The 15,352-nt window shown below is 40.3% G+C and overlaps 4 protein-coding genes across 8 annotated transcripts; 1 reads left to right on the plus strand and 3 right to left on the minus strand.

Annotated features, from left to right (window-relative positions):
- The first annotated feature begins 3,304 nt into the window (after positions 1–3,304).
- On the plus strand, positions 3,305–4,354 carry LOC133731371 (glycine-rich cell wall structural protein 1-like). Its single transcript, XM_062158759.1, has one exon. It carries the CDS (start codon positions 3,305–3,307, stop codon positions 4,352–4,354), a length of 1,050 nt encoding a protein of 349 aa, XP_062014743.1.
- Positions 4,355–4,468: 114 nt separating this feature from the next.
- On the minus strand, positions 4,469–6,174 carry LOC133729632 (stem-specific protein TSJT1-like). Its single transcript, XM_062157192.1, has 4 exons — positions 5,584–6,174; positions 5,130–5,370; positions 4,915–5,035; positions 4,469–4,828 (listed from the first exon to the last, which is right to left on the minus strand). Exons 1-4 carry the CDS (start codon positions 5,781–5,783, stop codon positions 4,620–4,622), a joined length of 771 nt encoding a protein of 256 aa, XP_062013176.1. The 5' UTR covers positions 5,784–6,174; the 3' UTR covers positions 4,469–4,619.
- Positions 6,175–6,407: 233 nt separating this feature from the next.
- Positions 6,408–10,245, minus strand: LOC133729631 (uncharacterized). The gene is made up of 5 exons (XM_062157191.1): positions 9,753–10,245; positions 8,675–9,638; positions 8,071–8,595; positions 7,291–7,752; positions 6,408–6,957 (listed from the first exon to the last, which is right to left on the minus strand). Exons 1-5 carry the CDS (start codon positions 10,232–10,234, stop codon positions 6,661–6,663), a joined length of 2,730 nt encoding a protein of 909 aa, XP_062013175.1. The 5' UTR covers positions 10,235–10,245; the 3' UTR covers positions 6,408–6,660.
- Positions 10,246–10,819: 574 nt separating this feature from the next.
- LOC133729636 (allantoinase) lies at positions 10,820–15,259 on the minus strand. Of its 5 annotated transcripts, none has more exons than XM_062157200.1 (15): positions 15,100–15,259; positions 14,409–14,502; positions 14,124–14,244; positions 13,880–13,953; positions 13,689–13,802; positions 13,527–13,612; positions 13,314–13,373; positions 12,934–13,082; positions 12,722–12,848; positions 12,385–12,540; positions 12,185–12,295; positions 11,883–11,993; positions 11,599–11,697; positions 11,256–11,394; positions 10,820–11,086 (listed from the first exon to the last, which is right to left on the minus strand). In XM_062157200.1, the coding sequence occupies exons 1-14, from the start codon at positions 15,184–15,186 to the stop codon at positions 11,266–11,268; spliced, it is 1,518 nt and encodes a 505-aa protein (XP_062013184.1). In that variant the 5' UTR covers positions 15,187–15,259; the 3' UTR covers positions 10,820–11,086; positions 11,256–11,265. The 5 variants fall into 5 exon arrangements, with proteins under 5 accessions (XP_062013184.1, XP_062013185.1, XP_062013186.1 ...); XM_062157201.1 differs by having other exon boundaries at positions 10,820–11,119; XM_062157202.1 differs by having other exon boundaries at positions 10,820–11,164.
- Positions 15,260–15,352: the final 93 nt, after the last annotated feature.

Genomic DNA, 15,352 nt, shown 5'->3' on the forward strand with positions numbered 1-15,352 from the left:
GCAAAAATATATATATATATATATATATATATTTTTAATCTATTTTTTATTTACCCTGAATCTCAAGAGAAACTTCAAGCAAAACATTAGCTTCCAAAAAGAAAAAGAACAAAAATTGAAAGAAAAAGGGTTGTTATTGTTTATTCTGACTTTTTAATTCGGCGTTTAGATCTCCTATAAATTTTAGAGATATTTTAATTAAGGTCCAATTTGCTATATCAATTTTGATTGTAATACAGTCCAACAATAAATTGTGGAAGCATGCTCTCGTCTCTGACTCCCGCAAGGGAGGTTCCTCGACGGCGGCGGTCTTGTGGTGTTGACTGCGTTGGGTGTCCTTTCACCTTTCTCTAGTCTCTTTCTTGGTGGTGCCGGCGGGGCTACTCGACGGGGCTTCTTGCTCCTAGGCTGTTGCCTAATTCTCCTCGTCGTCGGTGCTAGCTACGGTGATGGTGGGTTTGGGGCCGATTTGAGTTTGGATCGGAGCACTAGTGCTGTGGATTCTCTGGGGAGGATAGATGCGAGGATGGGGATTGGTGTACGACCTATGGCTTGTGGTGGTGATCGCCGCGTTGATTCGTCAGGTTGGCACTACTGGGATCGCATGGCTCCGAGGGGGGTGATGGTGGATCGGTCTTACTTGTCGGGTCTGGGGTACTGTGGATCGGATCTGATTATGCAGTCTGTCCATGATCGTGATTATGCAGATGGTGGTCAAGGTTCCTGTCTGTGCGGCAGTGTTCGTTATGGTGGCAGTGGTGGTCTCGTTGGGGGCGTTAGTTTCTATGGTGACGGAGACGGCTTCCACGAGGAGGGCGACTGCGGAATCATACGGGAGGCTAGGGTTTCTTCTCATTGGGTTTGTTGGGCTCTGGTTAGGGGCTGGGCTCTAGGGTTATGGTCAATTTTGGCTGGGCTCTGGGTCCTTGGGCGTCTGTTTTTGTTGTTTAAATTAGTGGGCCTTTCTCTTTTTATTCAAAGAGAGGATGGGTCTATTTTTTTCTTGGGTTGAGTGGGAAAGATTGCAAAGGTAGTGTTGGGTTCCGTTGTCTTTTTTATTTTTTTTTCGGAGCTCTGACTTATCTTTGTTTGCGCTTAATTAAAAAAGGTAGGTGTGCTAAGAGTGTACTGAGTAGTATGCTTGTGTGAGGAGTGTACTAGTATAGTGTGCTCTATGTAATGACTTCTTCTGACGGCCCTATGGGCAAGTCGTTATTGTACTGCTTGCTGAAATTTATACAAGGATTGACCTTTTCAACTCAAAAAAAAAAAACAATAAATTGTGGTAAAATCACTTTCTTCATTGTCCATTTTGTTCATGAAGGTAAATAAAGGAAATAAATCAAAATCCCATAATTTGAAAATTTTGTTTTCAGTTTAAATTTTGAATTTTGAATTCCTCAAATCTACTAAAGAAAAATAATTAGGAAGTTTACCTAACTGAACTTATAACTAAGACCAAATTCAGTTTAATGATCAAAAATCATGTCAGTCCCTAGTCTTTTAATTTAATCAGTAACATTGCTATACTTCCCAATTTGATAAGTAATATTGCTATACTTCCCAACTTATAACTAAGACTAAATTCAGATTACCTACATGAACTTATGACCGAAAATCATGTCAGTCCCTCATCTTTTAAATTAATCAGTAACATTGCTATACTTCCCAATTTGATAAGTCTAATCCAATCATTAGCCAATCAATCAATTTTGACCGTTAAATGCTCATGTTAGTCCATGAAGGTGGCACCGAACTCTGTATCTCTGAATGAAGCTCAACACCGAGTGTTCGACCTCTTCAGGGCAGCCTGCAGATCCATCCCTACACTCTTCAAGAAGTCGTCGCCCCATCTCACTTCCACTCCGCCGCCGCTGCCGCCGAGATCCGCAACTACCTCCATCACTAACCCTAAGGTCCCCTTCTCATCCCTCTATAAATAACATCACTGAGCATGCAAAGCAGCGACACCACATCATTGGCCAGCATGTTGTGGGTCGCGAAGTACTTATGCAGGATACAGGCACGAAGGACCAGGGTGCCTCTAATTTTCTCAAAGATTTCTACAAGACCATTTGAACCTCTGACGTTCCATGAATGCGCTCTCATGCGACTTTGCTTTTGGGTAAATAAAGATGTACTTGACAACGGTTTTGTGTGTCTGTTGTATTGGAATGTAAATTAAGCTCACAACATAATTTTCAATTCGGTCTGATCTCCTGTAAATTTTAAACGTCTCAAACAAAACCCTTTTTGGAACGAGGAACAATGGGCTAATAGACAGCTCTTATGTGGTGCTTAATTGCACAAGTCAAGGGATGGAGAAATTTGGATATTGTTAGGCCTCAAGAGTCAAGACCCACTAATTGGCTGATCTATTCAAACTTAACGTCTCACACTTTTTATCGATTGATCTTCATCTGTTCAACCTTGAAAGACATCATGATATTAACCATGTTATACACATTCATTACTAATTTCATTAATCTCAAATCTCGACCCACTCTCTCACCCTACCACAACCACTCACATTGCTGTTATACCTTTATCACATAAGCAATTATTATGTGATGAGTTCACAATCTAAATTGTTTAACTAGACTATTAGAGAAAAATAACTTATTCCAATATTAATTTTATTTAGTTACAATAGCGAGGACTCTAAAAGTGAATCTAAAAAAACCAGTTAGAGATTAATTTGATTTGGTCAATTCGGTTTATTCATATTGCGTTTAAGATCCATTTAAACCTATTGAAAAAATGGTATTTTTAATCAATTTTATCCTTAAAAGGAACCACTCCAAGACAAATTTGTGCCCAAAAAACCTTCAAACCCAAATAAATTCTCAACAAGAAATTATGACCAGCAATAATGTACTTAGCCCAATATATCAGTTTTTTGGGATTTGGGTATATGGCATCTCTTTGCCGTACACTTTTTGTTGTACACTAAAAAAGTAAAAATGTGCAGAGCTTAATAATGCACTGTATATACGAATTTTATGGCATTAATGAAAGTACGTATTATACATACGGTATTATAGCATTTCTGGACTAGCACCTCAATCAATGCTTTGGCAGATGAATACTTGGGATAAACAACACGTAATTAATTCTCTGGTCACATAAGCATCATGATACCTGGTTTTCATAACCAAATGCATCAAATTCATATGCTTGCTTTGTGCCTCACTCATAAAACTGCCAATTTCATGGCCATTTTTGCTGAAACAAACTCTGCACGGCATGCTATATAAACCGCTTGATGTGCAGAGCAAGATAAGCAACAACAAATAGCTAAAAGATGGCAACACCAAAATGGGCATGCATGGCTCTTTTGCTATTTCTTAGCTTGGGAGTTGGCTCTGCTGGTAGAGCCAAAGTGGTTGATAAACCAGAAAAGTTTGTCTTGGGTGGACATATTGGTTTGAAACCAGGCTTCCACATTGGAGGTATTATTGAGGGGGCACTCGGCCACAATGACAAGAGTCCCCAGAGTCCCCCCACCCCACCACCCAGCCCAAGTGACACCTCTGTCGCCGGAGCCAGAGGTGATGGTTATGGTGGAGGCCGAGGCGGCGGCTATGGAAGCGGCCAAGTAGGCGGCATTATTGGGGGAGGAGGAGGTGGAGGCGGTAGTGTTGGTGGTGGGTTTGGCGGTGGTGGAGGCGGCTTTGGTAGAGGTAAAGGCGGCGGATGGGGTGGTGGAGGAGGTGGCGGTGGCGGCCGAGAAGGTGGTGATGATTGCGGGGACCAAAGTGGCGGTGATGACGGAGACCAAGGCGGCAGCCCAAGCATTGTCGTCCCAGGTTTTACCATTCCTGGCTTTGACATTGGTGGTGTTATCGGCGGTGGAATTAGTACTGGATCTTCTGGTCTATACTGCACACCAATTAATTGCCGTGGTAATGACTGCAAAGGAGTTCATTTGTACTTCGATAACTCTAATGCTCCCAATATGTCCCCCATTTTGGCGCCAGAGACCCTGGCGGGAAGCAACGGTCAAAAACAAAATATGAACCATGAAGTGGAGGATAAACACAGTATGGATACCCTGGCTTCAGAACCAAGCACTAGCCTAGACACGAAACCAAGGTCACCAGACCCAAAGGATGACAGTGCAGCCCCAATCTATGTCCCTGTACCAGTCTCAGACCCAAACAATGCCCTGTCATCACGGGGGAGACCTCGGCCACCAATCGATCCTCCGACACCACCAAGCAACACCCTGGCACCAGAACCAAGCGATGCCCCGGAACTGGAACCAAGCTATGATTCCGTGGTCCCAAAACCAAGTGAGGACCTGGAAGAGGAACTAAGCGTGGTTCCAAAACCAGCACCAGGATTAGGCTAGGCAGAATAGGATCTATATAAGTTAATAAACCCTGGTGTAAGCACTATTATGTAATAAGCTGCTTTATAGCTCAATAAGAACATGCACTGCGAATTATAATGATGTAAGGAAGCATTTAAGAAATATAACTCACATGTGGATCATATATCAGTAAACGTGTTCTATGTATCACTTCCCATAATCCCATTAGTCAGAGAGATATATATACTTCATAGTTCTCACTAACAGGATTTGATGATTATTTCACTTCAGTGTCGTTACTCTCCTAGTAGTGATCTCCTTCCTTGACAGCAGTTGCATCCGCCCAATTCTGTCCACTACCGGTGCGTGGAATGCTGGGGATTCGTGTGAACAGATCCACCTGAAAAGCAACTCCACAAATGTTGCCACTGTCGTCTTCGCGTGCAATGGCCCTTACCTTGTGCAGTGGATGAACAAAGCTCATCAAACCACTTCCATTTGTGAATATGCAGCCTGTTTAGACCAATTTAAAACACTTTAATGCATAGACAGCTAAAAGAACAAGCAGGGGTGAGGAAGAAGCAACAATTTGGACTCACCTGGAGGGAAAGGCGCACAACATTTTCCACAAGCTTCTCTAATGATGTTGAGTTTGTGGGAGCAGACTAGAGACCCATCACCCGCCATTCCCCAGTGAAGTTCAACGCTTCCATCTCGGTCCTAGCATGCGATATTTGTATTATAGATAAATCTTAAACTTCCAAAAGGAACGAATGAAATATATTTCATTGTTAAAGTCCGTTTAGTAACGCACCCTGGCTGCAAAAAGGGTACCAGATCTAGCATCGAAGAGGATAAATGCAAATTTTCCCTGCAGATCTTTGATGACTTGATCAGGTGGGTAGGGTGCTCGATCTCTTAGGACTTTATAGACTTCAACCACAACCATGGCTTCTGTTGCTTGCCTTGGAAGGCCATAGTATCGTCTCAGGTCAGAAGTGTTCTCCAAAGTCCCAATGAAAATGCAGAAGACATCGTCTATGACTACAATTGACCTGCACAATACCAAGCAAGACTACTGAGAGCACTAAATTAAAGATCTATCAGATATGCAACATGTTAAAATCCTCCTTAATAGATGTTAATCCAGAAAACTAGCATAATCAGATATCCTACAGTTCTTGATCAAAGGCCATTTGGAAGCTCAAAAAGTGCAAGAAAAGCAATAACATCAAATAACAAGTAACGAGTAGATCAAATACAAGTACCTTAGGTGAGACTGATTTTCATTGTCATGAGACAAAGCCATGAAATTCCCATCTGAAAGGTAGTATACAGTGCACTCAGGACGTGATGATTGGAAAAGCTTCAAGATTTCCTCTCTGGTCTTTGCCTTCTCCGGTCCAATTGAAGGAAGCCCCAGCTCTACAGGAGGGTTTCCTGTTGCCTTGTCAAAAACCGTCAACATGTTCCAGCACAACCTTCAGCAACATACAATGGAGCTGGTTCTTAAACTCCGTTGGCTTTCAGCTTTTTTCCACATGCTTATCTTGATGGGATGTAATTGAAGAATACATGTTGCTAGCTTACAAAGAGTGTTGCGTAAGGACTATGCATGTGGCAGCTCCAAGGTTTACATGGGACGAGACGTGTAGTCTGCTCTGAGCTATAAGCTTGAGACGACGGTATATATAGTGCCAAAAAGTATTGTTTGTATTTGAGCTGAAGATGGTTTCAGAACTCAGAGTAGAAAATTACAGCTATATTCAGTTATTCACTAGGCCATTGTCAAATTCTGTAATTCCAGTTTAGCGGTAAACAGTAATAGGTTATTAGCATCTTTTGGATGAAGCATCAGTCAAAGTTTAGACTTTATAGGTATGCCGGGGAAGGTTGGTGAGAAATTGGAATTCAAAACTTGAAAATATGATCTGATCCAAAAAAAAAAATTATGTTCTGTCTGAGGCAAACTTGCACATACCTGCATGCTCAACATACTGTGTTAATAATAGTATTCAGTATTCATATCAGTGCTAGTGGAATTCATCAACAAGAAGGATTCGGGCAAGAATTGACAGGTAATACAAGCCAATGTCTCATGCTCATAATGGTGTTTCTGTAATCATGGAATTATGGACAAAAAGATAGCTTAATGTACAAAGTCCAACCATAGTAAGATTGCAGATGGCGATTTTACAAAATTGTGAGGGGGCACTTTGATGACCCAGCATTAAACTATACAAGTACATGGAAGATGAAAATAATGATCGTACTATGTCCAGATAATCGTTGCCGTGTTGTGTATATGAGTATAAACAAGGATCACTAACCAGTAGACTCTCATTTCACTTGATGTAAGCAACTGTACAACCATAATTCATTGGACTTTCCGCTTCATACTTGGCTACTCGTGGATGTTTCTTTAAAATCTCAAGTGCTCGCTCTTTGACAACCCCTGTGCCCATCCCATGTACAACAAAAAGAACTGACTGAGACTCTCTAGCAGCGATGGCCATGTCCAGATTGTAAGAAGCTTCCTCTGCCCTCATGCCACGAAGATCCACTGTGTTCTTTGATGTTTGTACCGCTGGACTATAAGAAACCTCCGCATCTTTGTTTTCCGCAGTACGGCTCCGCCAAACCTACAATGTCAATCATAATGATGAGACTCCATTGAACTTAATTAAAAGCATCTACAAGACAAATGGTCAAAACCGTAAAACAAACTTGATGGTGCAAGCGAAAAAGTCAATATGGCATGCCCTCATTATCATGGCTACAAACATGCATCTCCAGTAAAGATGCAGCCTTAGATAGTAAATACAAGGGGAGTATTGCAGTGTATGTACAAATATTATGGTTTTGATGTATTTTGACACCAAGTATATTGGTTAACAACTATTGTTGTGTATTCTGTATGTAGAGTCAAAATGAAATGCAATAATGTATATGGAACAAGTAGGAGTACAGCATACCCGCTGCTTCAAACGTGGGGCAGAACTAGTCGCGGCATTCTTATCACTACTAGGAATAGCTCTGATCTCATTATTCTTCAACCTAACCTTAATTTTACCATATTGTACGAGCACTGTCCCATCATCTCCAGGTGCTTCAACTACGGTAGCTATCTTATCTCTGAGTCCCTTCAAATAGACTTGTTCCCCAAATCGAGGTGTGTATGAAGTTTCAGATGTCTCATTTACCAAGAAACCATCTTCAGGACTGTGAGCCTCAATAATAGATGCAATTGCAGCTTCTGATTTCTTAATCAGCAAATTCAACTGATCAGCACCAGCAGTTTTGAGTCGGTTATCAAACTCCTGAAGCACAGCTTCCAATTGAGATTTGACAATCTTCACTTCTTCCCAAACCTGTAGGGTTTCCTTTGCCATAAGAGCTCTCTTGCGCACGTCAAGATCTTCTGCCTCATCTTGGATCTTCAATCATATAAAAGAAAACTAATTAAAGGTGTATAAACAACTCTCTTTATCTTCCAGTATAATCTCTAATACTAGCAAGCAAACTTGCCAATGAAATCATGCCCACTAAATCATATGCTAATAACTCATAAGTTAAAAAAGCAAAGTACCAAACTGATATACTTGGCTGGAATTGAGTTGGAGTTGCAAAATTTAATCTTGGCCGTAACAAATGGTATAGAGAAAAGTGCGACACAAAAAACAAGAAAGAAAAATTAGCAGGCTTGCAGCAGAATTAAAGCAAGTCTGTCCAGACTAGAGCTACTCTAACAATACCTCATGATAAATATCCCTGGTTTCTGAATGAAGAGACGCTGCCATCTTAGCCTGAGCTTCCAGTCTGTTTCTTTCCTCTATTAATGACCGATATAGCAAACCTTTACGCTCTAGCTGTTTTTCTGGCCTTAATCTTTCCACCCAATCTTGTGCGCGTTCAATTATTTGTTGATTAAAACCAATTGATTTAGCAATACTCAATGCATTTGAGTCACCAATACTTCCCCATAGGACCCGATAAGTTGGTTGTAAGGTTTCTGGAGAAAACTCCATGGCTGCATTTTCAAACTGGTGATCCTTTTCTTTTAGAAGACTTAAATCCGCGTAATGAGTAGTCACAACAGCTAAGTTAACGCAATCTTTGAGATATTGCAAGATGCTGGTAGAAAGAGCCACACCTTCTGAAGGATCGGTTCCACTACCAATTTCATCAATGAGGACAAGTGATTCTTTTGAGGCGACTTCCAAAATATTACAGATCCGTGATATGTGCCCACTAAATGTTGAGAGGCTTTGCTCAAGAGACTTCAATTGAAAAACCATAGTCAGACTAAAATGAAAAACGTAAGGAATCAAGGATTTACTGACATAAATAAGGTAGTACCTGTTGATCTCCAATATCAGCTAGAACAAGATCAAACCATGGAAGCTTTGGCTGGCTTTTAGCAGGCAGATACATTCCAGCTTTCGACATAAGAGATGCCAGGCCCAAAGTTTTCATGGAAGCTGTTTTCCCACCAGTATTAGGCCCTGAGATTACAACCACTCTGGTTCCATATCCAATTTTGATATCTAATGGCACTGGAAAATCAGATACACCACTAGATAAACTTTGATCGACCATTTTTACATCATTTCCGTCTTTGGAGGAAAGTGCGCTTCTAGAACTGGATGCAAGGGCATCAGACAAACTTCTAAGAGATGACTCAAGGAGCAAAGGATGTTGTATTCCTTCAATATCTACCGATATCCCAATTTCAGCTCCACCATTATCTAAATCCTTGCCATCCTTGGAACTGAAAATTGGGCATACCCCATTCATCCACTGAGCATACGCAGCTCTAGCAAAAGCAAGATCAACTTCTACAATCTTATCTAACAAATACACTATCTCCGCTTCCGATTTTGCAATTTCCGATGTAAGGAAGCTCAAAATGCCTATTTCCTCAGCCTTCTCAGCATTCGAAAGCCTCACTTCCATGTTATTCAACTCCACCACCTCACTCGGCTCCATGAAGTACGTCGCACCAGAACTACTAGCATCCAACACCACCCCATCCGGAACCAAATACTTGTACCTAGCTCTAACACCCACGCACATCCTAGCCCTGCGCTTCGTCACCAAAGGACTGTCAATCCCACCAGCCTTAAATATCTTAGACGACATTTCCTTCAACAAAGCATCCAATTTCTCCATGTTCCTCTTCTTTTCAAACCTAATGATCTCCAAGTCTTCACTAGCCGTGTCGAGAATCTCCGAAAGATTGCAGTCTATGCACAACCCTATAGTTCTCTCCAGCTTCACTAGAAAATCACAATCCTCAAGTACTTCAAGCAATGGCAAGTACCTAATGCATAACTTAACAAAAAACAAATCATAAAAATTTGATTTTTCTCAATCAGTACTATTTCTCAATCAGTGTTCACAATTCAAGAGAAAGCAAGCTCAATAACACCAATACCTATTAGAATCTGCTTTGGAAGCTAAGGCCTTCAGCTTCTGGAACAAGGCCTTTGCGGCTATGAGTGTTCTACGCACAGCGCAGAGCTCGTTGATGGTGAGCAATTTGCCCGAAACGGCGGCGTTTACGATCTCGGAGACGTCCTCGATGGAGTGGAGATCGGACGGCGGAGAACCGATAGCTGCGATGGCGGAGACCGCGGCGGCGGTTTGATCTAGAAGCTTCTGGCTCTCGGACTTGGATTTTCCGAAGGGAATTTGGGCCTTCTGCGCGGCGGAGAAGCCCATGGAGGTGGAGGCGAGAGCGGAGAGGTGGTTGCAGACGGAGGGCCATTCGAGGATTTCGAGGGTTTCGGATTGGAGGGAATGGGAGAGGGAGAAGTTAGTGACGGCGGCGGCGGCGGTGGGTTTGGGGAAGAGGTATGGAGATTTTGGGGAGGAGAGGAAGAAGGTTAGGTTGAATGGAGTGAGGGATGTGAGCATTGGTTTTTGCATCTTATCCGTTTGAAAACTATGGAGGCAAAAAAGAAGGGTATATGACTTCGCGCCGGTACTGTCATATGAAACGACATGTCGTTTGGATATTCCTGAACTATTTTTTCCTTTTTCTTTTTCTTCATCATCATCAAGAGTGTCACGCAAAATTTCATGATTTTCGATTTATTAGGGTGAAAAAAGTGTATATAAATGTAAGAGGTGAGAACATCGTATATTTTTTTAAATCATATAATAGTATATACTTAAAATTTTAAAAATGTAAGTTTTTATAACTAAACAGGACATTAAAGTGATTGGTTGTATAAAGTAAATCATAAACAAAGTAAGGTGTGGTGGTCCGATCACTCTACCATTAAGGTCACTACGCCCTCAGGTTCGTAGGGCTCCCCTCCCACAACAGAGGTAGCAAATCACACTGAGTTGAAGAAAGAGAATTCCAATTGTAGGCCTCTAACTTAGATTAGGGTACATATTTACAATTACTAAAGAAAAATGAATTTCTAATCATTTTTTGGGCTGAAGATTTACCTTTTTTTGTCTATATATAGTTTTGATCATTTTGCACATAAGTTCACCAGCAATTGCAATTGGATTCAAGATCAAATTTTACATCAAACTGTCGATTACATATTTGGGAAAGCACTATTTACATTGCCTGGAGATGTGGCATCAAATTATTATTTAACATGCATACAGTATTATTAGTGGATGTGGAAGGGCGATTCTGATATCAGACTGGGAGTTAGATTCTCATTCTTGTGGAATTATTCAGAGCTGTCTTGTATGAACAGGTACTATCAGAATGCAGTCAAGCCGAGGAGGATGAAACAATGGGACCTGTAGTGCCAAGAATTGCTGAAAGTGAGCCACCTTGGTCACAAACTTGAATAGGTGAGATGATTGATGATTGGAATTCTGAAAAATGTTAAAAAGCCAATGGCTCGGAAAAAAGAAAAAGGAAGGAAAAATGTTCATGTCGCGTTTAAGAGTTTTACTTGGTAATCACATTCGAGTTGTTATTTTGCCAGAATCGGAACACCACAGGCTGCAGGAGCATGATTCCCTTCTTTGAAGACAAGGTTTCCTCTAAGAAAAGTAGCTGAGACTTTTCCAGATAACTTTGTTCCCATGTAGGCTGAATTACCCTATAACACAGGAAAGAAAGTGTGTTATTCTTCTTTCTCAATTTCTAAAGAGGAAGGCAGACTAATAGTATGGTATGATTGTTGATCAGAAAAAATTAAATGACAAAGATGCTCAAGAATGTCGTAAACAAAAGAATCAAGTCATACTCGAAACAAGTGAACTGGATACACAGGAAATAAAATGTAGAGGCAAGGCACGCATACCGGATGCTTAATGTATACTGGATAGTCATCGTCAAGGTCAAATTCAACATCTGGATTCCATACTACAATATCTGCATAATTTCCGATTGCAATTGCCCCCTGCAAGATAGAACTCATTTCATGACTTGAATCAGCATGTGATTTATAGTCACACCTGCAAATATTTTATTGATTCGGGCATGCAATACTTGTTTTCGTGTTTAATCATGCCAAATTAAGGGAATGTAATTCTTATAGTTTTTCCCATTCAACTACAGTTTTGAAACGTATGATGATGAGATCACCTTTAGTTTTTGTCCAGCAAGCTTGGCCGGCCTTTCACTCCACCACAGAGCCATTTGTTCTAAAGTTACTCCATATTTCTGGCCATACGACCATGTCACAGGAAGAACAAACTGCAAGTTCCCACAAAAAAATGCCAGTTAGTTCTCAAAAAATCACAAAATATTACATTTGGGGGGAGAATATGAAAAGTCAACTGAAGCGAGAGTTCTTTTTCAATGAAGCAAGAAGCTTTAACAGTACTCAAGAACTGATCCATTTCACATAAAATAGCAGTCAGGTTTTTAGAACAATAAACACAAACCTGCAAGCACGATATGCCACCCCAAGCCTTTAAAAAGTCACCATCATCCAGACGCTTAAGTTCGGGTGTTGTTGGAGAATGATCAGAGCTTAACATGTCAAGATCCCCTTCCTGAAACCCAATGAGAAGAAGTAGAACCAATTGATGATAAATAGGCATCCTTTCATATAAATAAAGGAAAATATAAAGTAATTACATACCAACAAAGCGTTCCACAGTTTTTCCTTATTGACAGCATCACGGATGGGTGGAGAACACTTAAAACGAGTATCTCCATCCTGAATCTCTTCGGCTGAGAAAGCTAAGTAGTGGGGGCACGTCTCAACAGTTAAACTGTCGCCACCACTTTTTGCTTCCTGCAACAATGTAAAAACCACAGCAGCATAGTCAATTCATTAACACGGATCATTTTCTCTCAGCAAATAGGCACCCCTGATTAATTATTTATTGGTTTGTTGGGAAAATGAGGAAGTGATGACCATTTGTATCAGTGTGAGACTAATAAGATCCTAACAAGCATACTTATAAGGACTCTACCTTAATAAGATCTAATGAAGAGCTTGAGTCAGACAAGTGCACAATATGAAGATGAGCTCCTTCTGCAGGAGCACCGATCCTTGTGTCCTTTGTCAAGGTAACGAGATCCTTTATAGCTGCCTCTTCCCTGGTTTGGAAATAGAGGAACTAGTTATTATACATAGATTCATAATATTGGTTTCAAACCATTTTCTTTTACAAAATTAAATTACCATGAAGGTGGCCTAGTCGTAAGATACGTCGAATAGGAACGAGCATCATTACTACCATCTTCGACTCCCAAGTTAGCTTCAGGATCTAGTTGTTTCTCTGCATGTACAAGTAAAGGCCTTCGATATTTTGCCAGTACAGACAGACCCTCCTAAGGAAGAAATGATTGAAATCGATGAAGATATTTGAAAAGACATCAGCATCATGAGAACAACTTCAGCTGTACGAATGAATGTGCTGATTGAATTAGTACAGAAACTGATGGGTATGCAGCAATAGAATCAAGAAATAATCCATTTATTCTATGCTTTTCATTTAGTGTGCAAGGTGAATTCCTTATTTTTTATATGATAGAAGGAGAACTAAATGTCATGTAACAGACCTTAATATGACTGCTGTTTGTCATAGGAAAGTCATTGATCCCTGATGGACACATGAAAGACTACAAAAACAGGCATCAAGAAATTCATCAGATGAGGATATGATAACATACAAAATAAAACAACCAAGTAATTCTACATATGCCTTCTGTTCATGGCATGTTTTCACTGCTCTATTAAGGCATGTAACACTTCACATCTTCAACACTAGTTACCTTCAAACCAAGAGCACCGGCATTTAAGAGATCCTCAAGAGCAGATTTGTTGAATGCATTTTCAGGGACAAGGCCTCCCCAGAAACCTGTTCAAATTGTAGGCTTAGTAGTTCTCAAAATACTAGAATAAATGTATCCTAACGTATAGTTTCAAGAACATACCAACATCAACATAAATTCTGCTTTCCGCAGCCTTAAGCTTGAGCTCCAAAGTCTCTCTAGAGACAGTGGAAGGAAAGCTATTTAGAGGCATGTCAACCAAGGTTGTTATACCACCTGTACAGAAACAAATGACGCCAAATTATATGCTCATCTACTGAACTTATAATCGAAAATATATATTACAGGCATACCAGCAGCAGCAGCTTTAGTCCCTGATGGAAATCCTTCCCACTCACTTCGTCCAGGATCATCAAGATGTGCATGCCTGTAATAATCATAGCATTTAGATCCAGAACTGGCATTGTAATGTACACATGTATGCATAGTTTTGAACTTGCATCCTTATAGAAGAAAGTTAAGTTCAAGTTACTAAAACCCGAGTAACCTCTGAATCTATGTACGAATAGGCTATATAAAGAATTTAACATATCTTACACATCAATCAAGCCAGGCATGACAACAGCCTCTCCATAATCAATTACATTCTCCAACTTGGTTTTCCCATCCTCATCCTCTTCTTTAACAACGGAGGCAATCTTCCCCTCCTTCACCTCAACTGCTCATCACACATTTCACAGAAACTACATTAAACAATAGAATAATATCGACCATAAACACTGAAAAGTAGCCAATGGCCCCCTGAGATTCCTATAACGAAAGTGAATATTTGCATATTTTCTGGCGGCCTTATAAGAAGTAAATAGACTAATACAACTTTACCTAGTCCAGAAATGACCCCTTGAGGTGTCACAATGCGCTTGCTTGCTATCCAATAGTGTTGGTAAGGAAGCAGGCTGCATTGCTTCTGATTTAGCTGTCAAATAAAAGCTTAAACAGCATCAGAACAACATAACACATTCAACTGTATATGACACTCGGATTTCAGTGCCGAGTATAATACGAAAATTCACACAAGCCATCCGAAACGGATCAGTGTCATAATGATCAAGTTGGTCAATCCTCACACCATTTATTTCCAGAATACACACACATGGACAGACGCATGGTAACATAAATGACATGCACACAACATTCATGCTCGAATTTTGCCTGTGCTAATCAACATTGTATCTGTATCGTTCCAATTGTATCGGATGCCCCTAAACCATGAACCATGATTCTATTGCGACTTTTGTGAATCCATTTTTATGAAGATGACTCTGCTGCATATATATAAGCAATATCATCAACAGCAATTGTCATCCATACATCAGGATACTCCAATATTCAAAACAGTATATTGCAATCATTTTTTAGTTTGCGGAAACTTTGAGTGAGATGTCCATAACCACAGATATCATTCTGCTATATATTTTTCTCAAAAAAAAAAAAAAAACAGAGTAAATAAGTGAATGGCAGAGTTAAAATAGCAATCAAAGCCATATAATCAAACAAAAAAAAATTATCGGACCGTGGATGAGTCTTGGAAATAGAAGAACACTAGGAAAGAAAGGAGTAGTGTTAGCAGAGGTAAGAGCCTCAATAGCAGCGCCTCCATTTTTTCTGATCAAAATTTCTGACTATCGTTAACACGTGACTCACTTTTTCTTATGCACTTAAGCGACCAATGCGAGGCGTTTTAATTGTTATATTTGATAAAATATTAAGAATATCCATCTGAAATCCAATGGGGTGTAGACACGTGGAGAGTAAGTTTTGCACTG

This window comes from Rosa rugosa, chromosome 2 (genome assembly GCF_958449725.1).
Source record: "Rosa rugosa chromosome 2, drRosRugo1.1, whole genome shotgun sequence".
Lineage (NCBI taxonomy): Eukaryota > Viridiplantae > Streptophyta > Magnoliopsida > Rosales > Rosaceae > Rosa > Rosa rugosa.